At 36.9% G+C, this 26,637-nt stretch overlaps 2 protein-coding genes across 3 annotated transcripts in view; both read left to right on the top strand.

Moving 5' to 3' along the window:
• The window catches only part of LOC114246412 (uncharacterized), a 68,061-nt gene extending 63,438 nt beyond the window's left edge, over positions 1-4,623 (top strand). For both annotated transcript variants that reach the window (XM_089738374.1, XM_089738373.1), the window contains 3 exons: positions 690-904; positions 1,424-1,552; positions 2,004-4,623. In XM_089738374.1, coding sequence (XP_089594500.1) covers positions 690-904; positions 1,424-1,552; positions 2,004-2,258 — 599 coding nt within the window. In that variant the 3' untranslated portion in view covers positions 2,259-4,623. The remainder of the gene's footprint in view (positions 1-689; positions 905-1,423; positions 1,553-2,003) is intronic.
• Positions 4,624-6,817: 2,194 nt separating this feature from the next.
• Positions 6,818-26,637, top strand: part of Hph (HIF prolyl hydroxylase) — a 31,239-nt gene continuing 11,419 nt past the window's right edge. The window contains exons 1-3 of the mRNA XM_028178959.2: positions 6,818-7,749; positions 12,924-13,043; positions 15,795-15,875. Coding sequence (XP_028034760.1) covers positions 6,883-7,749; positions 12,924-13,043; positions 15,795-15,875 — 1,068 coding nt within the window. The 5' untranslated portion in view covers positions 6,818-6,882. The remainder of the gene's footprint in view (positions 7,750-12,923; positions 13,044-15,794; positions 15,876-26,637) is intronic.

The raw sequence follows: 26,637 nt of genomic DNA, 5'->3' as shown, positions 1-26,637 counted from the left end.
AACACTTAGAGCACTTACAGAGCACTTAACAATTTGTAATTTGCTTCTTCCGCTTCACTTCACGGGGTCCGTTCGCTGCTTCGCTTCAATTAATTCCGATTACTAACTCTACTCTGCAACGCTTTTATAGAGCACTTACAGAGCACTTAACAATCTGTAATTTGCTTCTTCCGCTACGCTTCACGTGATGCGTTCGTTGCTTCGCTTCAAGTAATTCCGATTACTAACTGTACACTGCAACGCTTTTGTAGTCGATGCGACATCCCTAGAATGATCGAGAACATTCCTGACAAGTCGAGTAGTTTCGATATGTTTTCGCTATATGACAATAGATGGCGTTGTACTTCTCGAGCGTTCTCGGTTTTACAGGTTATGCATATTCATTTCTATGCATATACTATATATGCAAATTCATTTCTGCTATTCGGCGATATATGGCGTTGCTCTCATTCACGGTTGTTTGCATAAGAGTTAATGTATTGCGCAAACGAACGCTTTGAGATCGTGGTCAATGAATGATAAAAAATCTGTTATTTTTTGTACGTTATTACAAAGTTAAGTCGTACACTGTGTGCATTACTAATAAAAATCTTACGTTACGGACGCTTTTGCCGGTTAGGGTACCCCTCCGCATCGTCCCATAAGGAACTTCGTTCCAAAAATAATGAGTTAGCATTTGATTTTCACAGAACGAACGCAAATAGAATCCGCTAAGCTCGAACTGAAGCTGATAGGCGTTGACGATTCAGTAGCTCAGCGCTCGTCGGGTGTACTGGCCGTGAAGTTGGCCGCGCTCGGCGCCCCCGTGCCCGTCTCCGTCACCAAGGACAGGGGGGCGACCCGGCTACGCGTGTCCCTGTATGGACCCAAGTCTGTCGACCGAGTCTATTATATCGAGAACCTGGTGAGTTCGTCGTGAACATATACGTACACACGGTGTACGGAAATCATTCTTGAAGCTGACATAAGAGAGAGAGAGAGATAGAGATAGAGACAGATATAGAGAGAAAGAGTATGTTTTATTGCATTCTAAAACGTAACTAACATTGAATATCGATCAACGGACCGATATAATTTGCGCAAAAAGTAGTCTTATCGCTAAAAGCGAGCCCTTCACAAGTCAAAGTCACTATTGTATTGGAATATAGACTTTTTGAAGTAAAAATTTATTTTGCTCTGCCGTCATTTGAAATTCGATGAAGCGTAATAGTGACATTAAGAAAAAACGAAAGATGCACGTTAATAATATATATTAGCCTACGAAAAAATGACATAGAACACATCTACAAGTTTTATATATAATGCGTGTAAATAGCACATTCGTTTTTATTTTTTCTCGGTACTGAACAATACAGGCTATGCCCTGCCACTATCAGTTTTGTACTACAACTATAGGCTTTAAAACCATTTCTTCTTACTACAGGTTCAACAAGAAAAGCTATCCAATAGCGATTCTGAAGATTCACTGAGAGCGGATGTTGTCAGTGCGGAGTACACATTGTCCTTGCCGACACCCGCCTTACAACAAAGAGAAATACTTAGTGAATCTACTGTAAGTGTATTCTACTATGTACGAAGATGCCATTGAAAAGAAAAAAATACGTCAAAATCAAAATATCGTGCTGGCAACAATTTGAAAAAATCTCTCATTCAAGTTGCTGTGTCATTTGGACCTATCGCTGACTTGTGGTCTTCCGGTTGCATTATTAATCATATAGTAAACTAGCTGTACTTGCCCGCTTCTCTGGTCATTTAAAATATTAACATTATCATTTCTCACCCCCACAAAAACTCTCATCGTTAACGCCCCCGCAACTGGTGTAGGGAGTCCAATACTCATATAAATATTAGTCTATCCATGAAGTACATGTATTTTTACATGGATAACCAAATTTCAAGTCTATCAGATGCACGGTTCAGTAGTTATTACGGAACATCCGTAAAAACCACTGTAGATTTATATATTAGTGTAGATAGCCTGATTATACGCAATTAATTTCCAGGTTTCAGCGGCAACATCGTATCACACAGCACTAATAGTCCTCGCAGCAACCTCAGCGTTCATCATAAGCATCCTCTGTGTACTCGTGATGTTATACCGAGCGAGACTACAGAGAGAGCCTCATAAAGCCGAGAGATTCCTTCCACCAGCTCCGCCAGTGTATGTGCTCTCCGCTGACGAGAAAGCGGAACTTGCGAGGGTCTTGCACGCTCCACCACCCCCGATCCCGCCACAGAGTGACGATTCGAAAGTATAATGAAACAACAGCGAAATCTTTGCGTGAATTAGAAACTGTTAAAAAAACAGGTGTGAGATTTTTATTTCGTAAATAAAAAAATTGTGCGCGTGCAACTTGGTGCATGTGAAAGAAGTGAAACTTCCTTATGCGGTGTGTAGTACTGTGGTTTTCTTCATTTTTCATCCTTAAATAAAATTTGTCTTGTAATAGGGAATGTTGTGTATAAGAGATCTAGCTCGCTTTGTCGTTTCCCTCTTTCCACGGTAGAGTAGTTCGCGAGACGCTCTGTCTGTTTTCTCACTCTCACTCTTCTTACTTTCTTCCTAAATTGTATCTCTTCTCTCTAGCCGTAACGAATCTGTCGCGAGTTAAATTTTACTCTAAACTCGCTTAAAGAAGTTTCACTTCAAAAACTGTAGCAATTTGTCAAAAGCGTACTTACTGTATGTGTACAACAGGATCCTTGTCATTTACCCTGTTTGAAAATTCACGCAAATTGATGTTAATATTCTAAATCTTTCACAATCTTTCGTTTAAGCTACTTACCTACACGAAATTGTAAATTTAGTCAAACATACAAAAAGTGATTCTAGGGTCCAATTAAAATTGCCTAGAGTTTTAGTATGGCGATATTAAACTATCTTTAAAAGACAAAAATAACTAAAATGACAATCTTTTTTAATCTAAATTGTTGGGAAACAGTTCAAGCATGGCAACACAAACCTTCGACTTTACAGTAGTGTTGCCACACATCACATTAGTCGAACATTGGTAAATAAATTTAGACATTATGTCATTGTTTGTTCATAGTTAATTTGAAATACATTTCATTTTATGTCGAACCCACACACATAGATTGGCCTTTATGACTGTGATAGCCATATTTCATTCATATTAAATGCTAGAGGATACCTTAAAATGGTAATGGTCAACAGACGACTTCCTTTAATAACATTAACAATAAATCAATTACTTAGCCAGAGATAAATACGGCCGTTATCGGAATTACACGGAAATAAAAAGCAAACCTAGATTTAAAAGTCAAAATAATTTAATTTTCCGTGCACGGTTATAACTGAAATACATTTACAACCTGATGTTCGGGTTTACGCCTCCTATTGCAATATTGGCTATCGATACAAAAAAAAATTGCGTCGAAAACCCGTCTATTTAGAGCACTATTATATACAAGACTTTCAATTCATCAAACCGTCCGAATTACATTAAAGTTCTACAAAAAAACTAAGTTTAGTTCGCAATACGTACACCAAAATTAGATGGGTTCCTAGTGCATCTACAGTTAGTGACCCGACCGCTGTATTGAATCGTGCTGGTGGACCTTACACTCGATTTACGTTTTTCACAAATATTATTACATATTAAGTACGACAGCATAATAATAATTCGATACATCTGTCGTTTGTGCGAATTTAAAATGCTCACTTCAGTTTGATCCTGCTTCGTACATTTTAAAACAAATTAGATCTTTCCGAATATTGATAGATTTGGACCAGTGTGCTTAGTGCAACTTATTTAACGCTCTCGATAGAGTAATAATCATGTATAACTCCAAGTATACAGTAAGAACAGCGCCACTAGCGGCAAACGTAGGCAAACGTTCCAACTCCATACAAAATTGAGTTAACTTTTACGCTATCGAGAACGTTAAAAAACCCGCACTAAGCACACAGACAGATAATTTTCAGACGCCAACAATCATTAAAACGCCGACTCTAATTGAATCCAAAGAGAAATACATAAAAGCAATTTTTTTCTTTCTTTCTCATAAAATAACTTATGTTTCGTAAGTGTAGTTAAGTACTCGTAGGGAAGTGCAGAAGCGAGCGTGGACTGTTTACATGTGCTCTCTCTTTTACGCTCCCCTAAGTTCCTTTCGTTGGGTCTCGCTCTTTCATTCTATTCCAAACGTTATGTTCCACTGAGCCTTTTCCAAAAGAACGTGGCTCGACGTAGAACTAATCTAGTCTATTTTTCATTCATAATTTAAAAAAATAAACTCATATCATCACAAATAAGCTTCCATTCATTATATTTGTTGTTAATAAATAAAACGTACGTAAAATTCTAAATAAATTTAGAAAAATATTAGGTTTATTGTATGCATTAAATAGAGGTAATTAATTCTGAAGGGACACATTTTCATTTGTTAGATCCAAAAAAATCTAGACTATAGTATATTCAATGTATAGTGTGTGCTTTCAGAATTACTTTATACCTTGAATATTTATGGTATACTCACTAATATCTCTATATTAAATTTTCTCTTGAAATGATCGATCGAAAGAAAATAGTAGTTTAAGAATATAAATTTATATCTAATCATGTATTATCGAAAATTGGATAAATCGTTTTATGTATTAAGTATTTGTGGTTTTATTTATGCCTGATGTAATTTTCAAGTAATACACAAAATCTTTGCAAAGAAAACCTACTTCAACAAAATAAAATGGACACTGCCAACGTCCATGAGTGACGGTAACCACTTACCATCAGGTGGGCCGTATGTTCATCTGTCTCCAAGAGCAATAAAAAACCAAAAAATCGATTAAATATGAATTAATAAGGATGACTCAAATACTATTGATCTGGCGACCATTATCAGATATTTTGAATGAGAGAATCCACCAGCTTTCAAATAATAATAATAAATCATCAAAATCGATTCAATTAGAAGAAAGGTCTGAAAACACACAAAAAATACACTCGAATTGAAAGCCTGCTCCCTCCTTTTTTGAAATGATTAAAAAACCTCGAGAGAGTTAGTTATAGTTAATCGATGTAAAATTGCTAGTATCTCGTCACGAATTAGGCGCGGTAACATTACCGTGGGCTTCACAGGCCAAATACCTAGGCATCACCCTCTATAGAGTGCTGACGTTCGGTCCCCACATTAAGTAAGTACTCGACCGAGCCACGTTCTTACTCTGTCGACTCTACCCCATGATCTTCAAGCGAAGTAAATTGTCCTTTCGCAACAAGATGACACTTTACAAAACTTGTACACGTTCCGTCTTGACCTCTGGAAGTGAATTATTCGCTAACAGGTGCAAGGTTCGCTCTGCAGGTCATCCGATCGCATTTCTGCTGGATAGCCACTGTTCGTGAGGAAAGTCGACCTACACGACGACCTGAGCTTCGAATCGATCCAGAAGCACCTGAAATTCGCATCGGAACGCTACTTCGACAAGGACATGCGTCATGATAATCGCCTAATCGCTGCCGCCGCTAAATTGTCCGCGACTCTGACTCACGCAGGAGCTCGAGTCGAGTCACCATCGACGCCCTAGCCACATCCAAGCTTTACGATCCGTTTTAGTTCTACTAACTCTATTATTAGACGCTTGCAGCTCTGGTAGGAGCAGGCTCAGGGACCCTGGTAACCGTACTCGTCGAACTCGGCAAAGTTTTCGACGTGCAACCTAACCCATACATCAGTCCGCTGAATTTTTCGCCGGATCTTCTCAGCGGGTCGCAATTCCGATCCGGTAGTAGTAGGTGCATTCGCGAAGCAGCTAGCCTTGAGCTGTTACTCCACCCCTCCTATCCTACCCCTCCTAGGTGAGCCCGTGCTCGCCCACATATCCTGCTGAATGGTGAATCTGGAAAGGTCTCTGGATCAAAGTAATACTTTCTTCTTTAAAAAAATGCAATATAAAAATGAAAATAAAAACAATATATTAAAAAAGATTTGTTAAATCTTAGTTGTAATGATTTTTTCTAAAAATACTGCAAATTTTGATTTTGAATATGGCAGTTTAATTAGTGAAGACAGTATACTAGATCGCGTCAAACCAAAGAATAAAGTAATGTTAGGTATTATTACCTAACATTACTTTATTTCTTTAATTTCTGAATACACTAAATTTAAAACATAAACCGGAAACGTGTACACTCTAACCGGACTACTTCACAGAACAGATGGCAGCCCTCTCTTCTTCAATTTTACAATTTTCCGCGTTAGACTAGCGTGTGTAATGTAGGCCTAGAAAAGCCCCACCCTTCTCCAAATACTTTCCCTGAATATTTTGTATTGTGAAAAACCATACGCCTAACAACTAAACTTTCTCGTTTATTTATTTGAAGTCGGTAAAAGAAAAGAAAACCGTATTGGACTGCAAGATGATCAAAAAAAGGGCTTGACGTTAAAGTAAAATTGAAGATGAAGCCATAAAGCTTCAAACTTATTTTATTAATAAATTCAACAATATAAAAAAGTAGTATCTCATGGAATCTTTCAATGTCATAGAAATTATCAAATAGAAATAGAAATAATCATGATTACAGAGGATACTCATATATTGGATCGTAAAGTTGCTCTTTTAGTCGATTTTTTTATATTTAGTAGATTTTTCATAATTGTTATAGGGAATGCGTGAATCAGTCGCTATACAAGTCAAAAAGCTTCTTTTATGTTAGTCTAATAATATAAATACTAATTTGACAAAAAATAATACGGAAAACCTTAAAATTTAATAACATTATCTCTAAATTTGAAGCTAATATTAAATAAAATACTCAAAACTTTTAAAAATAAGTGCACGACTTGACTCTCATTCATCTGTCATATCGATGACATACAGTTGACAAGTTGCAGGGCCGGCCCTTGGTAAATTATTTCAGAATGAATCAGGAAGGCGGGCTCGCTTGTTGCGCCGTATGCAATCAAAAAACTCAAAGAAGATGCGCAAGATGCCTCAATATTTACTACTGTAATACGGAACATCAACGACAGGACTGGAAGAGACATAAAAGTGAATGTATACCCAAATTAACGAAGCAGCTTGCAAAAAGTGATAATTTTGGTGAATGTTCAACTGTTACCAAAGAAGCTGCTAAGGAAATTGGAAACATTGCTCAAAATTATCAGCATGATGTTACGAAAGTATGCAATGATGGTGATGTAAGACATTTAAAAAAGTCAAAGACTAAAAACGAAAAAAAAAGTGTTTCCGAGGGTAGTAGTGTTAGTAAACAAAATAAATTTGACTTCAAGAAAAACATACAACAAACACAAAACAATAAAACTACATCGTCAGGACAAAGCGATAGCTCTGTGATTTCTAGTGTAGTGTTCACCAAGGAAGATTTGAATAGTGAAAGTGCCATAACTTATGAGGGTTCCTCAGAGAAGGAAATATTGAACGAGTCAGTACAGCAACTTAGTACGGTGGACTTCTCCACTGCAACTGGATCTAATGTGTTGAGAACCATTAACAGTACAGATACAAATATGCCCATTCTTCCTGAACCGACAGCCCGGGTGAAGGAGTACCCTGAGGCGTCATTGAAGGGAAGTGTGGCACCATTTAATCACATGCTCAATAGCTACTACATGGATCCAAGTGATCCATTCTATGAAATATGCCAGAGAGTGATCCGGGACATGACTCAATATGGTGTTTGTGTTTTGAACAATTTCCTGGGAAAAGACCAAGGACTATTAGTATTAAATGAAGTGTTAAAAATGTACAGATCAGGAATATTCACAGTAAGTTATTCATATTTGTTTTTGTTGAAATGTTTTTTTATAACAATAAAAAAAAAACTTTCTATGAGGTAAAATCATTTGAGACCGACAAACAAAATAATGATTATCTGAGGCTCTCTGAATCCTTAAGATGAACTTTAGATGATCAATATTTGCTTAAGTTAAGACCACCAAAACAAATTTCTGACTCAGATATTTTATTTATTTATATTCTTACATTAGTATAATCATAAATCAAGACCTCTAAACACATAGTTTTTGATAATTTTAACCTTGAGACATGAGATAAAGCTTAAACCTAAATTTGCAAAAACAAATGGCCTATTTATCCTTTGAGTTAGAGTGATTGTTTAATTTCAAAAATAGGCATGGCAATGGTACTAATCATTCGAGAGCTAAATTGAAAATACTAGTAGAAAGAGGTAATTTGTTTTAAATCTGCACTGAAAATGCTAATGCTTACCTTTGAAAATGTTAACTCTTACAATTCTGGCTAGCTTCTGCCTAGCTTTTATTCTGCTTTCTGCCTAGCTTTTATTCTGCATTCTGCCTAGTCTTGTACAAGTAAAATTTGTGAGTTGAAGGGAACAATAAGGATAACTTAACTAGATTGCCTGCTTGTAATTTTTTTACTGTTTTTTATAGCTTCTTGTAAATGAGTATTTTTTCTACACAACTGAATGGCTGTAACCGTTGCCCATGTAGATACCAATACATGGCAATGCCAGGGGTACATTTTCTTAAATGCCACTGTGTTTATTAATAAAGAAATAGTATATACTTAATATACAGTAAAAGCTTTTTCTTTGCATGGTATGCGTTCCATGAATATCCAGCGAATACGGAAACCATCAATATGGAAAAGTGCGCTTACAAAGATTCAGTTGGATACCTACATTTTGGATTCCTTTTTTATCAATATGTATGCACCAATCAGTCTGTGAATAAAGAAATCTTTAACCTGGAACATGGGAATTGGTTTGCCTTTTTTTATTATCCGCGAATACTGAAAACGCATATGAAGGTAGCATGAATAAGGAGCTTTTAATATATAGTTCACTAATACATCAAGGTAAAAATGCAGAATTACTTGACAAAGAAAAATCTCTTAGTCGTAGAATTTATTCCAATCTAGATTGATTTAAATCTGATGATTTGTCTACACCATACTTGTGAATTTTCACATATAAATGTAATTTGCGAAATTTTAAGCATTTTGCATTACTGATTTTTATTATCTCATTTATTAATGTTATGTTGTCTTGCAATACATTGATACTTAAGATAATGTTGGTATAGTGTCACCAAAAGCTTGGCTATATGTTGTCTCATCTGTTTTGAAGGTAATATAAAAACTGGTAGATTTATGACACTTAAGATTTTATTATCAAAGCATAAATAATGAAAAGTTATTCAGTCCTATTATTGTAAACCACATCTTGCAGGATTCGTATTATGAGTCATTGTTTTGCAATTTAAAATAATAACAATTAGTATTGAAAAGCCGTACCCATTGAGTGTGATTGATAACATAAAGATCAATAAATTTTACAATACAATGAACTTTAGCTGCAGTTCAATGTCCTGGAAAAAAACACTATCAAAAGGTGACTATGGTGTCATAATATACCTACCATTGAATATCAGGTGTATTAAACTCAATTAATGTATTGTAGAATTGTTGAGAAATTTACAGTACAACATTGAGAGACAAAATCGGATAACAAAAAAACTGAATAAAGTTTAAATAAACAGTAAATTAATCTATTAATTATATAAACATATGTTAATAACAATTAATAATATAATATCATTTAAAACATAGTATAAATGATATAATTAGTTAGCACGGGTTATCATTATCATCATAGTAGATTGACATATTGAAATTTATAATAAATTTGTTTTCAAGTTAAAATATTTTATAGTTATTTTTAGCACTTCTTATTTTATTTTTATTAGTAACAAAGCACATTATTTCGTTATTACTAATTAAACTATTAAGAGTTGTAGATAGATAAAGTACTTATGTAGAAATACTTAAAAAGGAGACTCAACAAATTTCATCATAAAATAACAGACTAGAAACTAGTAACCTATAAGAATAACACTCTAACTAAAGAATAATTAGTAACAATTGAAACTGAATAATAATATGATGATTTACTGTAATGAGACTTGCTCTAGGTTAGTTCCCTCTCACAATTTTATAAGCCTAAGCCACTAGAAACTGGTGGTAGGACCTCTTGTGAGTCCGCACGGGCTGGTACCACCACCCTGCTTATTTTTGCCGTGAAGCAGTAATGCATTTCGGTTTGAAGGGTGGGGCAGCCGTTGTAACTATACTTGAGACCTTAGTACTTATATCTCAAGGTGGGTGCGCATTTATGTTGTAGATGTCTATGGGCTCCAGTAACCACTTAACACCAGGTGGGCTGTGAGCTCGTCCACCCAACTAAGCAATAAAAAGAAATATATAAATACACTGTGTTCATCTCATTTGTTTTCATCTGATTGGATCATATAGAACTTTAAGATTCAGGATACTCCTGCATGCCAACCCTAAAATGATCCTTTAAGTCATGGACATAAAAAATAAAAAATAAAAGCCTTTGTTTAATTCTTATCTGTATACGTATTACCTAATTGTTGCTCTAATAGCATAGAAGCTATAAGACTTCCATTCGTTTGAACGTCTAGTGTGAAACGTGATCTGTTTAATGTTTTTCACGGATGTCCGTCAATTATTACCGTAAGTCGAACAAACTTACGTGCCTTTGGTCACTATGCACTACGTTAATGGGATACGCATATCAACACCGTCTAGAGATGATATTTCGATCTTTCTTTGTTTACTAAAAACAATCATATTCATAACATAAAAGGTACTTACGTATTAACGCTACCGCGGCAAAAATTCGGTTAAACTTTCCTTTATGGTCCGTCGATTTTGGGTCGGGGGCTTACCCCCTGCACCATTCCCATCCCGTGGAACCCCATGGTTATGAAGATATCCACGGTAAATTTTTTCGATTAAATTTACATTATTTAGTCAAAATCGAAGGGAGCTTAAGTTTGAATCCGCCTTATTTCCGGCGCTGCGGGAAGAGCAGCCCTTCCGCCCTTGCGTGCCGAAGCACGGTCACTCGTGCTCCGCTTCGCAACTTCGGCTTGTTGGTCGCCTACGGCGACCAGCTGTAGCCGCTCCGCCTCGCACTGTTTCCGTGCTCCGTCACAGCGGGCGAGGACTGCTCTCCCTCCGCGCCTCCGGTTTTTTATATACACTCTAGGGGTAGGGCAGACAAGGGCAGGTGGAAAGTGGGGTGCTCTGATTCGCTTTTCCATATTTTTCGAGTTGTCCACACTTGCTAACCATTAAATTTTTGCCGCGGTGGCGTTAATACGTAAGTACCCATAAAAAAACAAAATATTATTGATAAATTCTATTTAAAGCATTTAACTAGACTTTAGAATAAAACGATTCTTTTTTGCGTACGTTAAATCTTATTTAAATGAAGACGAAAAGTGAATTAATTGTAAAATGAAAGACGAATGTTCGCTTCAAGAGAAACACAGCGAAAGTTTTCGGTTTTTTTGTAACTTACATATGCCTAAATTCAGTGGTCAGTAAAATCATTTAAGATGCTAACCGTCGTTTTTCAAAGGTATTTCATGCTTTGAATCAAATTGTAAAAGTCTCTGCGGCATATTGTCGCAGGTCCTGCAAAGATGACAAAAAAGTTGATCTTTAGCCGCAATGTTTGCAGGAAAATCCTTTAAACCTCTGTAAGTCTTTGGAGCATGTTCCATGCGTGCTCAGTGGTATTTAGGTCTGAGTTTTTTTTTTCTACTGTGAAGCATTAATGCATTTCGGTTTGAAGGGTGGGGAGCCGTTGTAACTTTACTTGAGACCTTAGAACTTATATCTCGAGGTGTGTGCGCATTTATGTTGTAGATGTCTATGGGCTCCAGCAACCACTTAACACCAGGTGGGCTGTGAGCTCGTCCACCCACCTAAGCAATAAAAAAAAGGATTGCGCGGGTCAGAACTAAGACCACACGGTCACCACTAGTTCCGAAGCCTTTAAACCAATTGCATAGCCGTAACATTTGGCTGCTTTCACGCGTCAATTTGCGAAAATCGGTCGTGTCGTTAGATGATAATGCGTCTCCCGACTGGGTATTTCAAAATTTCAGCCACTTCACTAGTAGCACGATAATGTGACCATAACCTTGTTATCATTTATTTCATTTTTCAATCATTCATCAATCATTTTATTTTATTCCAATACTTACCCTCAGCAATACTCTGTTAAGTCGATCCAGCTTGGAGCATTCCCACTGCCCTTAAAATGATCTCTCCTCTCTTTAAATAGCGCCCTGCCTAACGCATACGGAGGCATCACTTCGAAATCTATCGCTAACTTAATTTACAACTTTAATTTGAGACCCCAAAATTATCAAAAGCTATAGTTCGTGAAATTTATGCCAAGCAAATATTTTGTGTTCAATTAAATAGTTCCAAATTAATTTTTGGGATCATAATAAGCTTTCTTCAAAAGACTTTGAAACCGGTCAGCAGAATGTTTCGAATTCACAAACCTGAAGAAGTATTCCTAGTCAGTATGCATACTTCTCATAATTTAAAATAAGATCATTTTGAATGCTTAGGAATAACGGGGAACGGGGCTCAGCTGTCATAGATGGTAGTAGTCACTTGCCATCACGTAGACTGCATACTGATCTGCCTATTGAAGTAATAAAAAATATATTCCTAGATAATATATATGACGTAACATGTTAAATTTGCAAAAAAAAATTATTATTTACTTTTTTTATTGCCCCTGTAGGCAGACGAGCATACTGCCCACCTGATGGTGAGTGGTTACTGTCGCCCATGGACTTCAGCAATGCCAGGGGCAGGGCCAAGCCGCTGCCTACCGCAAAGCAAAGCCAAGCCGCTGCCTACTGCCAACCTACTTGTGAACATTTTAAATAAAACAAAATAAGTATGATTACTTATGAATATGATTATTTACATAGCTTTTTTCTTCCAAATACCTAGTAAATCTATCAATGGACTAGTTGTAAATACTTTAGTATTAGCATTATGTTATGTACTAATATCGTGGAATTTAAAAAATAGTTGTTATCATATATTTATTTTTAATTAGGCTGGACAACTGGTGTCTAGCCCTGGGAGTACAGAAGCGCAAACGATTCGAAGCGATCGCATCACGTGGATAGATGGAAAAGAACCTCAATGTTTCCATATCAGGCAACTAATCAGCAAGGTTTGTACACTTACCATAATATTTTACTATAAACCTCAAACTATCATGCCCTTATTGCGCAAGTTTATTTACCACAAGAGAGCAACAGTGACGTATGTCGGCCCTTGGAGAGCCAGTAAGGATGGCATTACAAATTATATTTGGTCCACTGTACATTCGTAGCTCATGTCAGGCGGCACGACATGAGAACCCTCTTGTCGTGGCCGTCGGATATTACATACCCGATCCTGTAGACCGAATGGTAAATAGTCGACGTCGCCCAAAACATGTCATTACGGATCCTCTCGATCCATTAACAGTGCTTTTAGGTACCACAAGTGGGTGGGTCGGTCGCGTTTCCGATCCGGTGGTAGATTCTGCGAAGCACTGCTCTCGCTAGGGCCAGTGTTAGCAACACTTCCGGTTTAAGCCCCGTGAGCTAACCTACATGTTAGGGTGAAGCTGAAATAGCCTCTCAAGGCTATCAGCATAGGTAGGAAAAAAGCTCATGTAATTTTGAGTGTTAGTGGTAGGAAGTGTCATGTGTTTTCCTTTCATCTGATACAAAGATGTAACGCGTTTTGTAGCTAAAATGTCCGTTATTCGTATACGATTGAGGCCTAGTTGTCTCAAGGTAGCTGGAAACATTCACGGCCGGGAGTGCGTTCGCCCATCTTCGACAAAAAAAGCTTTGTCATAACTGAGTGAGAATGATTCTACATTATCGTTTATCACACAGTTTTCGTTCTTAATGGATATATTAGCTGATTGCATGTAACATGATGTGGCGCCACTGAATGCGTTCTGGAAATTTTCATAATTATTTCTTATCATAATTTACAATCCACGTAAATTATTGAGTTTAAAACAAAACATTCTTGGCTATCGTCTCGTTGATTTGAAGTTTTTTTTATGACCATCGTTTGCTTACACCACCTAATGTCGAAACAAATATAGACCCATATGTATTGTTATGGAGTTCCTATAACTCCAATTTGGCTATATAATATACCACATTAGGGTATAGACAGCGAAATTACACGGCATCAACTAGTGCTTAAGATCTGGATTACTGTCGCCCATAAAACGAGAATTCTTCTGTGTAGTTCACTATTACAGTGAATAGTGAATCCTCGTTCCCTCTCTTACATTCGACTGTCAAAAACGAGAATTATAAGATCGTAATAAGACTTTAAACATGAGTAAATTCATTTCAGAAACTATTCAATATGCGTTGAAACTTATCGCTAACTAACAGTACATGAAATGTTCCCAGCTGGTAAATTTCCGTCAATAACGACTATATTCATTAGCAGTGCCCGAAAATTACATTGATCAATCGTGCTTAATGTGCAGACAAAGAAAAATGTCTTTAATGTACACGATATTTGTATTGTGTGATTCGTACAATAGGAACATGAGCATAAGGATTTAATTCGCGTAATTTACCAAGCTATGGTTACGCTTTATAAAGTTGATATACTCGTACATTCTAATGGATTTTTCAGTGTTTGGCTATTGGGCTGTCTAGCGCTAAAGGCTCTTTACCAAGACCATTCCTTGTTTTTTGCGGTTCCACAGTGAAATAGCAAAAACAGAATAGCTATACTTAATATATACAGTCAAACCTGTATAAGCGAGAGTTCAAGGGAGCACAATCTCATTCTCGCTTATAGAGGTTTCTCACTAACCCGAGTTTCTCGCTAATACACCCTCTGAATTTCATTTCGCGATTTTCCGGATTCAAACGCATTCACTATTTTAAGTTTATGACTTAATGATAGTACTTTAATTTTCCGTTTTGACGTGATGCAGAACAGAACTTTCTTTCGCAATTGATTAACGATAAACTGAGTAAGTCCGACAAACAGGACAGTACACACACGTGTCCATTCGAAAAGAATGCGATAAAATAAAAACGTTATTTAGTTCCACGAAATAGAATAGGTTAAATATTGACGAGAAAACAATACAAAAACAATGGTAGGATTCGACGAAAGTTAAGAATGAGTCATAAATTAGCAGATGTTAAATTTGTAATTTGTTTTGTCATTTGTTCCTCCTGATTAATATAAATAAATAAAGCTCGACTGTCCCTTATAGAGGTTTAGATAAGTAGCAGTCTCACTTACGGAGGTCCATGAGGGAAAAACGACTCTCTCTTATAGAGGTTTCTGTTTCTCGCTAATAGTGGTTTTGGGAGCTTAAAATGACGGGTCCTGGCTATTACTCTCACTAATAGAGTTTTCTCACTTACCCAGGTTTGACTGTATATTTTTATGTGCTATTTCTAAGTTAAAATATTTTCGTATTTTCTATTAAATAATTATATAGATGGTTATTAGACTTACGGCTATTTATGGGGAGATAATGCAACTATAAAAACCCGTTATATATTTTTTGTTAAAAGCGTTATTTAAATGGTCTTATTTATCATTAAAACTACTTTTACGGCTTATTCTTATTTTAATTTCATCATTATTATTAGTAATGCTTTTTTACAAACTTCTTACAACGGTTTATAAAATTCCGAGAACACATTAAGAACAAGATTGTTACATTTGAGATCATCCAATTTACATTTGTACCTACAGTTCCAATAATCTTGAATAAAACGGTTATAAGCACAGAATAATGATAACCATGATATCTAGACCCCCAAATGCTAAAGATCTCTCTGTCTAACAATCGTATCCGGAACCCGCAGTTCAGTAGTCAAGACTAAACCAAAGGAGCTAATAAAAATGTCCTTCAAACTTTTGCCTTTTCCAGGTTGACAATATAATTCTGAGGGCGAACAAAATGGCCAACAATGGAAAAATGGGAGACTTCGTCATCAACGGCAGAACAAAAGTAAGATTTTACTTTAATCAAACTTGCAAATATTTCTTCAATGTCATCCGAAATGAAACATTTGAATAACTCGTTTCTTGTGTTACCCAACAAAGTATTAATTTAATTAACTTGTCTTTTATCTTCACTCCGTATTCATTATTTTTTCTTTATTCTTGTTGTTTGGCGTTAATGGTAAAAATTTGTATCTACTATTACTTCAGATACCTACTGTATATTTTTATCCGTGCGATCGTTGGTCACGGCCATTGTACATCTAATGGGCCTCTGAATGAGAGATAGTTTAAAAGGGTATTTTGCATCTTCTTATTCTTGAACATACGCCAAATGTAATTGATTGATATCAAAAATTAGGTAATTTTAGAGATTTCTTCGAAAAACATCGAATATATTTGTTAATTTCGAATACAGATTGTTTTTCTTGTTAAAATAACTACACCTGATACATAAATCGCAATACATCGCAATTCAAGACGCGTGTTATGACGTATACAACAACACAGATAGTAGCCAATGTGTTTCTACCACGAAATATACAAGCTGAATTGGAATCGTTCCTGAAAACAAAGAAATTTGCTGTAATATCTGTCTGCATTTATCTGCGAGTACATTGTAATTTTGTATCCCAGCAAACCAAACATCACAAGTAGAATAAAAGTAAAGGTAATAAAACATAATTCCGCCCTGCCATTCGAATTTTCCATTTGAATTTAGTCATTAACACATACAAGTTGCGGTTGGGGACTTAATATGTGCACTAGTGAATCACCAATAATTCTGTTATCGATAATGGATCAGATTTGAAAAAATATTTATACACTACAGTCGAATCTCAAACGATGTAAAAATAGAAAGAAGAATAGATAGAACCACATATCAACAAGTAAAAATCTTCACTCAAACTTTAACTATAAATTCGCCGAACTTTATTTATCTTCACAATAGTGACATGATGAAATATTAAAAGGTTTCCCCGCGGCTGTTTGTATACACGTTTGTACTATGTATTATGAAATAAAACCATTCATAAGAACGTTACAAAATATTTATCGCGTCGGCTCCAGCGTTTTGGCATTAGAACTCCGAATCGCCAATTCGTTACGGTTCCGTATTATTTAATGCGTGCTTCTTTTTTTTTTTAAAGAATAAATTTTACTCTTGCCCCAAAAATAAACGCAATTGTACCATAACTAAAACAGTAAATAATATTTAGTGGTCATGCATTAAAAAAAAAATTAGAATTGGAAAATGCAGAAAAAGGTATGCAACATTTTACGAAAAGTGTAAACTTCAGATCGGATACTAATATTGTGCACTCAGCTTACAATACAAGTCATTGTGATTGTCAGTAAAAATTACGACTATACAGTCCACCTGAAAGTTATTTATTTAACTATGAGATTAACTGGCCCCGACTTTGTTGACGATAAGATAAAGAAAACATTATCAATAGACTAGACTATAACCGTAATTAAGAGGAGTGAAAGAGTATGCGTGACTCATAATTCAAAGTGGTAGTGGCATTGATGCTGTGATATCTATGGGATCCGTGACCACTTTTCATCAGGTTGTCTCGTTCACCTATCTACCCAATAAAAACATACAAACATACAATCTAAAGGTTTTTCTGGTGGTAGGACCTCTTGAGAGTCCGCGCGGGTAGGTACCACCACCCTGCTTATTTCTGCCGTGAAGCAGTAATGCGTTTCGGTTTGAAGGGTGGCGCAGGCGTTGTAACTATACCTAAGACCTTAGAACTTATGTCTCAAGGTGGGTGGCGCATTTACGTTGTAGATGTCTATGGGCTCCAGTAACCACTTAACATCAGGTGGGCTGTGAGCTCGTCCACCCATATAAGCAATAAAAAAAAGAAGTTATTTAAACAAGAAAAAGCAGATTTCAGTAAATAACAGTTTGATGTATGTATGCTTTCGAACTATAGAACTAACTGTCCAAAACTTTATTATTCAAGAATTTTGAGTAGGTAGGTACTTACGTTTAATTTTTCTCAATTTTATTGATATCAAACTAAGCGAATGTCGACCACGTTTTCCTGTACATCGCTCACTGTATGTAAATACATCTGTTTGTCGAAATAACTCGCGCGCCATTTGTCTAACATACCAAGTTGAAGGAATTCCAATAAAGACGTATAAAAATTTTGCTCAATCTCATACAGGATCATGTTATACAAATAGACTTTTATAAGATTAGATTTTAATACATTTATAATAAACGTTCCTACTTCATATCATTTATAGATATTTATTCGTAAACATGAAAATTATGTATAACTAGTGGACCCAGCGAACTTTGTTCCGCCACACGGTTTGTTTCAAACACATCAACCGGTCAACTTCAAAATTCTACTATAATTAATTAACCATAAAATATATTACGTTTAGCTGTCAGTTGCGTTTTTTTATTCCATATCAGTTGCGTTTTGTTATGCCACGTTTTATGTCACGTCCAATGGAAACGTGATAAAAAGTATCCTATGTCCTCCTGGTTCTAAGCTACCTCCTCACCAATTTTCAGCCAAATCAGTTCAGCCGTTCTTGAGTTATAAATAGTGTAACTAACACGACTTTCTTTTATATACATAGATTAAAGAAATCTTCACAATAGAGTATAGAAGTTGAAAAATTAAGTTACAATAAATATACAATATAATTCTCAACGGCCTTATGGTAGGTACGACATAATTATCGTTATTTGGCGAATGGCGAAATTCCATCGGCGATATGATAAACGTTATCTGTCGCAAATGTGTATCGTTGGTATATCGGGTATATTATTATCAGATAAAGGCATAACATAACGCGTGCGGTTCGACGCATGCGCCTCGACGGTTCTGCGTACGTGACTCGTAGCATGGCGGCCGAGGGCGACAGTCGGGGGCAAGGGGAGGAGTGTAAACATTCGTAAAACTGTACATTCACGAGCGAATATGCCTTCCAACAACAAAATTAATCAAGGCCTTTTTAATATTGACTGACTCGGTGGTGCAATAGTTAGCGGCCGTAGGTTCGTGGGTTCGATTCCCGCATCCAGCCAACCATTCGTTTGATGAACAGGTCTGTTGATCTTTATCTGGGTGTTTATTATCTATATATGTATAGATTTTAAACGTATGCACGTAAGTATGTACGCAGTTTTTGGTACCTAGGTATAACGCAGGGAATCCTAAATTGGGACCGGATAACCGAGCGTGATATGTTCCCAGTTTATTTATTATTATAAAATATTTAACAAATAATTTTCGTCCAAGGGTTGTATTACATTTATACAGTATTAAATAATTTAATAAATACCAAATAACAAAAACGAAACCATCGTAACTATAATGACAAACACATATACTTATAATACTCGTATGTATTATGTAATGTATATTATATATGTTGTTTTTTTTGTTTTTTTTTTTTGTTAATTGTGAAAATTTGAATGTGTAGTATTATAAGATAAACAAATAAATAATAATGTCTATTCAAATTGAAATGCGTTAATACGTAAAACTTACGGACTTACGCAAAACCTTGTCATATTTACTCAATGAGGCTCATTAAGCTCCATGAGAATTTAATCACAGTTGTTGAACATTACCGTCTTAATTCTAACGAGCAAATATGCTTCCATGCTTCATATTTTTGTGTATTTCGACATCTTACAATTAAGGATGTGATAATGTCACGTACTCTAGGAGCCTACGTGATTATTCATAGGGAATATATTTACAAACGCGACTTTCCTCTTTCGGTTATCCTTCTCAGGATAAATACAATAATATATATATTAGGCACTAAAATTACAGCCAACATTGCTATTTTCAAAACCAGAAATTTTAGCTCGGGAAAACAAAAATGTCAAGTTTTTTTATTACTTAGATAGGTGGATGAACTGACGGCTCGCCTGGGGTTAATTGGCTACTGGAGCCCATAGACATCTACAACATAAATGCCGACGCTCTCCTTGAGTTCTAAGGCCTGAGTTTTTACAGTACCAACGGCTGGCGTACCATTTAGACTGAAACGCAGTACTGCTTCACGGCAGAAATAGGCGGGGCGGTGGCACCTACCCGCACGGACTCACAAAACGTCCCACCACCAGTAATTACGCAAATTATAATTTTGCGGGTTTGATTTTTATTACACGATATTATTCCTTCACCGTGGAAGTCAGTCGTAAATATTCTTGAATCCGTGTTTTATTAGAAAAATTGGTACCTGCCTGCCGGATTTGAACACCGTTGCATTACTTTAGGCCACAACGACGTTAAAGTCTACATTTTTCTACAATAATTAGGTTTGTACCATTATCCTGATTATTCAAGGCATTATCCCGAAACGAATGTTCGATTGTGAATAGTTAGCCTTATCAACGTAATTGAAACTCTTGAACAGCCCAATGTTTACAAACTGTGATTGTAGATTAACAACCATTTCACGGAGGCCTGTCATCTCTTCAGTTTTGCGTCATGCTTCGCGTCTCATCGTTGGCCGGTCGTTGTGTGTGCCAAACGCTAATTCACATAGCAACGGGATGGCAAACTTTACGCGGTAATTAGAAGTGAAATTACTAATTTATTCCATTAATATAAAATTTTCGGTGAAGTAATTTTATGCATTAGAAGTCCCAATTCGGCAGTCGTGCGGATTCACAATTCATAATAAGCTACCGGAACTTTATAAGTCCGTGATGAGAGACTGTGTATAAAAGTGTTACTTGTGGCCTTCATTCATTTTTATTACGAATAGCACTTTTTGACAACTTTCTTATCACGGGCTGTAAAGCTTTGATAAGGCATTATGAATAAGACAGCTGAACTCATTCATATTAGCATCATAATATATAAAATATTTTTTTATTATTTATTAACGTGTATTGCTCTATAATATTAACTTAGTAATCACACAGTGCTATAGGAAATATACAGATAATTATTCAAGCAAAATATATGAACTACTTTTTTTGTTTGCAATGCTTGTAACATTGAGCTGTATTTTTGTTCTAATAGGTCCCTATCACAATTGCTACTTTGACCGGTCACCGTTCTCGTCGAACCCGTCGCTTGCGACGAAGGGCTCCACGTGCGAATTAACCCACAGACACAGCCCACTGAGTTTCTGGCCGGATCTTCTCAGTTGGTCGCGTTTCCGATCCTGTGGTAGATTCTGCGAAGCACTGCTCTTGCTAGGGTTAGTGTTAGCAACGTCGTCAGGTTTGAGCCCCGTGAGCTCACCTACTAGTTAAGGTTCCGCTGAAACAGCCTCTCATGGCTATCAGCTTGGGTAGGAAAAAAAAAAGCTACTTTGAATTACGTCAATATTAGTTCGTTAATTTGAAGAACAAGATTTTAAGTTTTTGAAAGCTTATGCCGTTATCTGTATAAGGCAATGAAAAAAAAAACAATCCTAGAGCAGCTGCATTGTAAAGTACACAATACACGCGTCATGGCCTAGCGAGCGATAAGCGGGACCCGCACGTGCGCGTGCCCGTTCCGGATGTGACATTGATTCGTTCAGACAACAGACTTGACTGACAAGACTGGGGCAGACTGTCGCAACTGTACCACAGTTGTCCGCGCCGTAAAATTCGTTTTGGAACAAACCGTATCCGGAGACGAGATGGAATGTTTTCTTTAATACTATTGTTATGAATATATTTTTCGTAGCCACTTTTTAAGTTGTGTTATGTCGGTGCAGGAAATAAATTAACAAATCAGTATTCCACTGGAAAATGTTGACACAGGTGGGCCACTAGCTCTTGGACTTATCTATCCAATAATAACAATAGTTTTTTTTTTTTTTTATGATTGAATTTTTGCTGGTGGCCCGAAGGCCTTTCCAGTTTCACCAGGATAGGTGGGCGAGCAAAGGCTCAGCCAGGAGGGGTGGGGTTTCCTAACAACTGCCCGAGCGCCTACGAAGGAGACCAATAATAATAGTGAAGACACCATGAGACATGAGGCATAATTTTCATTTTTATTGTAATCGAATATACAGCAACCAGATGGGAATGCACGAATTCTCCGCCCTTGAAATTGGATTGTAATACGTTCAACCATCGGAAATATTTCGGGAAATGAGGCGTGGGGGCATCAAGATTTTGAATCGAGGAGATACCGCTGCTAATGGTAAATGAATGTGGTGCCGGTTGGCAGAGATGGATGAGGCCTCGTATTTGTATGCGGAAATGATGAATAGATACCAGTGTGCTTAGTGCGAGGTTTTTAACGTTCACTATAGCGTAAGATTTAACTCAAATTTGTATGCAGTTTGAACAGTGCCCTTGCGGCAAAGTTAGGCAAACGTTCCAACTCCATACAAATTTTGAGTTAACTCTTACGCTATCGAGAACGTTAAAAAAAACTCGCACTAAGCACACTGGTAGAAACCGCCCACGTTCCTTCGAAATCGTATACTTCGCGCTGTCCCACTCTTCATACTGGAATATATGAAGGTTAGATTTAGATTTTTCGAATTATAATATAGGACAGTGCTACATACCAACTACCCCGACATTAAACAAAGATTGACTGTTTAAAATAAAACAAATTTTATCAGGCATTTACATATTCATAATTAAAACAATATTCTTGGTATTCAGCGATGAAATTTAATCGTTCTTATCACAAGTATCACAATTATATCCTTATCGACTACCTACATCCTTCACCGTTGAAGCTACTGACGATACGCGAACTCTAAACTAAATACAGTGTACGCCTTGTAGGCACTATGTATGAGGAAAGTAAAATCGTATGTGCTCGTCTGTATATGCATATGGTAATTATACGAACCGGTTCGAAGGTTACATGGCTTGCGGGGAATACCGGCGGCGACGCGAATCGAACGAAAATAAATCAATTAACCCTTCAAATACCTCGCAGGTCGTGGGTATAATTAAAATCACTTTTATGTTTTAATCTCGCAGTAGTTTGGTCTTTTTATCGCTTAGTCTAATTCTATAGACATCTAATTCTATAGCTCCCAGCCCACCTTGTGTTAAGTGGGAGCCCATAGACATCTACAACGTAAATGTCAAGTTCGTGGAATTACGTAATACGTAAGTTACAAAACGATTCATAGCTTTTATTTAAAGAGTCTATAATAAAAGATTTTATTGCTGAGTGCTTTTTACGTAAAACTTTTCCAAATTTCCTTTTGAAGTCGTCGTGGCCTAACGGATAAGACGTTCGGTGCATTCGTGTTGAGCGATGCACGGGTGTTCGAATCCCTCAGGCGGGTACCAATTATTCTAATGAAATACGTATTCAACAAATGTTCACGATTGATTTCCACGGTGAAGGAATAACGTCGTGTAATAAAAATGAAACCCGCAAAATTATAATTTGCGTAATTACTGGTGTTAGGACCTCTTGTGAGTCCGCACGGGTAGGTACCACCACCCTGTCTATTTCTGCCGTGAAGCAGTAATGCGTTTCGGTTTGAAGGGTGGGGCAGCCGTCGTAACTATACTTGAGACCTTAGAACTTATATCTCAAGGTGGGTGGCGCATTAACGTTGTAGATGTCTATGGGCTCCAGTAACCACTTAACACCAGGTGGGCTGTGAGCTCTCGTCCACCCACCTAAGCAATAAAAAATAAAAAAAAAATTGGAATAGTAAATATTATTTAACATATTTCTGTCTGTAGTAAATAAGTGTATTGTGAATAGAAGGCGTTATCTTCGTAATCTATATTGTGTGCGATGCCCGTGCCGATTTGCAAAACGACTTATCAGTCACGTACTTAAAAACAAATGCAATTACATTATCAGAAAACGATTTACGAGCCCACGCAGCACTTACATTAGATTCGATAAGAATGTACATATTTCTGGCGTCTCAGTAATACCTACTAATAATAAAAACTCTGGAGTCCTAACCACTGGTGGCTTGTGTTGTAGACACAGCCATCAGCGACAATCCATTTATAAATAATGTTTTTTTTAAATGTACTTTTAATATTTGTTTAAAAATTATTTTATAATTAATAAGATTTTACAAATTATAGTAGATTAATAATAATAATAGTATTTAGCAAATTACAGAGCAATAGCGTATCAAAAGATAATTCTCAAAATACAGTACAAAAATCGAAACAAAAAAAACGCGAGATTAAACCGTAAAAGTATTTTTAATTATATATACGATTCGCAAATAAGAACAAATAAAACAAATAAAAGCAAGACAGCAGTCATTCACTACAGTGCAAAGGTTTATAAATATGGAATAATATTATTCTATTAATAGGTCGTCTAATCATTATGGCGAACCTTGCGGAAGGACTTCGTCCAGCAATGGACGTCTGTATTGTGATAACGACAATCATGAATAGAGGTTAACGTTCAAACAATAGTCCACTTAGGTTTTGTGGAGAATGAGCAGTGGCATCAAACTAATCAATGCCCTGATTTTATTAGAAGTAATTTCACAATGCGTGTGGTTACCGTGTAATAATGAATCTGTAACAATTTAGAAAATAATGCTTAGAAGATCCTTATTAAAACGATAATTCATTGGCTCTATTCGAGCCAAACCAATCACAACGTACAATGACACATGTGTATGGTTATCAATTTAATATGCGATGACGTCACTCCAGTAACCAACGAAGTAAAGTTCATTAAATTTTTATAAATTAGGGACAATTCGAAGTTTTAATATTGATAATGAACATTGAGTTCGGCCCTTTGCATATTGCCTATTGCACTTACTTGTATGTATGTTTGAAAATTTCACAGGCGTGCTCTAGCGTTGAAGAGAATATTATAAATAATTCCTAATACCAACATATCCTTAGCTTTTTCTGTACGAGAGTAGGTAATGTAAAATACGGCCTGTCATTACAGAGCCGCGGAACGCCTTGGCACACGACTTCTCCCGATTCATTAACGGTGCTTTTAGGTACCTCAAGCACTGGTCACCGTCCTGGCCGAAGCCGTCGCTTGCGACGAAAGGCTCGACGAGTAAATTAACCCATAGATACATACACCCCATTGAGTTTCCCGCCGGGTGTTCTCAGTGGGTCGCGTTTCCGATCCGGTGGTAGATTTGGCGAAGCACTGCTCTTGTTAGGGACAGTATTAGCAACATTCTCAATTTGAGCCCCGTGAGCTCACTCACCTACACGTTAGGGCGAAGCTGAAATATCCTCTCAAGGCTATCAGAAAAGGTAGAAGAAAAAAAAAGACGCGACTTAAAGAGACAATATAATAAAAAGTTCAACGCAGAAATGGATAGGCCGTCGCGGCGTCGGTCGGTATCTACTCACAATACTCTATTATCTCACTAATTTTTGTTTATGTCTATTCTTTTATAACATTATCCTAAATCTGTGTAAACTAATTTGAGACTGAACATTATCAAAGCTTTCTTTTCGATACCGTTCATATAAAGTTTATAAACAAAACATCTGTTCGTTCGCTGTTACATCAATAGCAGCTGTAAGCGTGTTGTGTTATGAAATATCGTTTAAAGAGACAAACACATCTTCATTGTGCTGTTATTAGAAATAGACACGGCACGTACGCCAGTCCTCACACCGGGGTGCAGACGTACTAGTAGTTGATCCCTTATACCGGATTTGTACGGGGTCGGTTCGTAGTGGAGTAAAGGATGAGTGAATGAACTGCCACTACAGACTGCCTGTCGCGTTTGTACAATACGCGTATTAAGTGACGCGAGGGTGTTGTAGACGAAACGAGAGACATTCTTATACAGGTCAAACTGTTTCCAATTAAACAACGATACTCTTTAGCATAGTATTTACTGTAGGTATACGACGAAAGGAAATTCTTCCACCGAACGGGTGATATTGCTCGGTAGACCGACGGTCCCTAATATTGTTGTTGGGAACTTGTATATATGCTAGTTTTTTTTTATTTATTGCTTAGATGGGCGGACGATCTCACAGCCCACCTGGTGTTAAGTGGTTACTGGAGCCTATAGACATATACAACGTAAATGCGCCACCCACCTTGAGATATAGGTTCTAAGGTCTCAGTATAGTTACAACGGCTGCCCCACCCTTCAAACCGAAACGCATTACTGCTTCACGGCAGAAATAGACAGGGCGGTGGTACCTACCCGTGCGGACTCACGAGATGTCCTACCACCAGTAATTACGCAAATTATAATTTTGCAGGTTTGGTTTTTATTATACGATGTTATTCCTTCACCGTGAAAGTCGATCGTGAACAGTCGTTGAGTACGTATTTCATTAGAAAAATTGGTACCCGCCTGAGATTCGAACACCGGTGCATCGCTCAACACGAATGCACCGGACGTCTTATCCTTTAGGCCACGACGGCTTATCTTGAAAATGTCGTAAGCGTGATTCAGGCATCTGACAATTATCTTGCGTTGTATGATGGCTGCCGCCACATTTATTGGTGGTAGGGCGTATTGTGAGCCTTCACCGGTAGGTGTACCGTACTTATTTCTGCCGCAAAGCATTTCGGATTAAGAAATCATGGGAGCCTCGTTATACTAATGCGCCATTTAAAATTCGACTGTATGTCTGAGGGGGTGTCACGCGCGCTATACCCATGAGGTCGTATATTTGTATTATATTATATAACAAAACCTTTCGACTAAAATTTTATTACGGCTATAGCTTATAACAGCTTTTAAGGTTTTTTTGCCCTCAATAATGATAAGTACCATAAGTGTAACAACAACTTTCACTTGAACGAAAACAATTGAATATCTTCCGACTATTTGTAACCATGCTCACAAAAGAAGATAAGTGTCCT

Source organism: Bombyx mandarina, chromosome 25, assembly GCF_030267445.1.
Source record: "Bombyx mandarina strain Sakado chromosome 25, ASM3026744v2".
NCBI classification, from domain to species: Eukaryota; Metazoa; Arthropoda; class Insecta; order Lepidoptera; family Bombycidae; genus Bombyx; species Bombyx mandarina.
The sequence above is the reverse complement of the archived record's forward strand: the minus strand, read 5'-3'. Positions and strand labels throughout refer to the sequence as shown.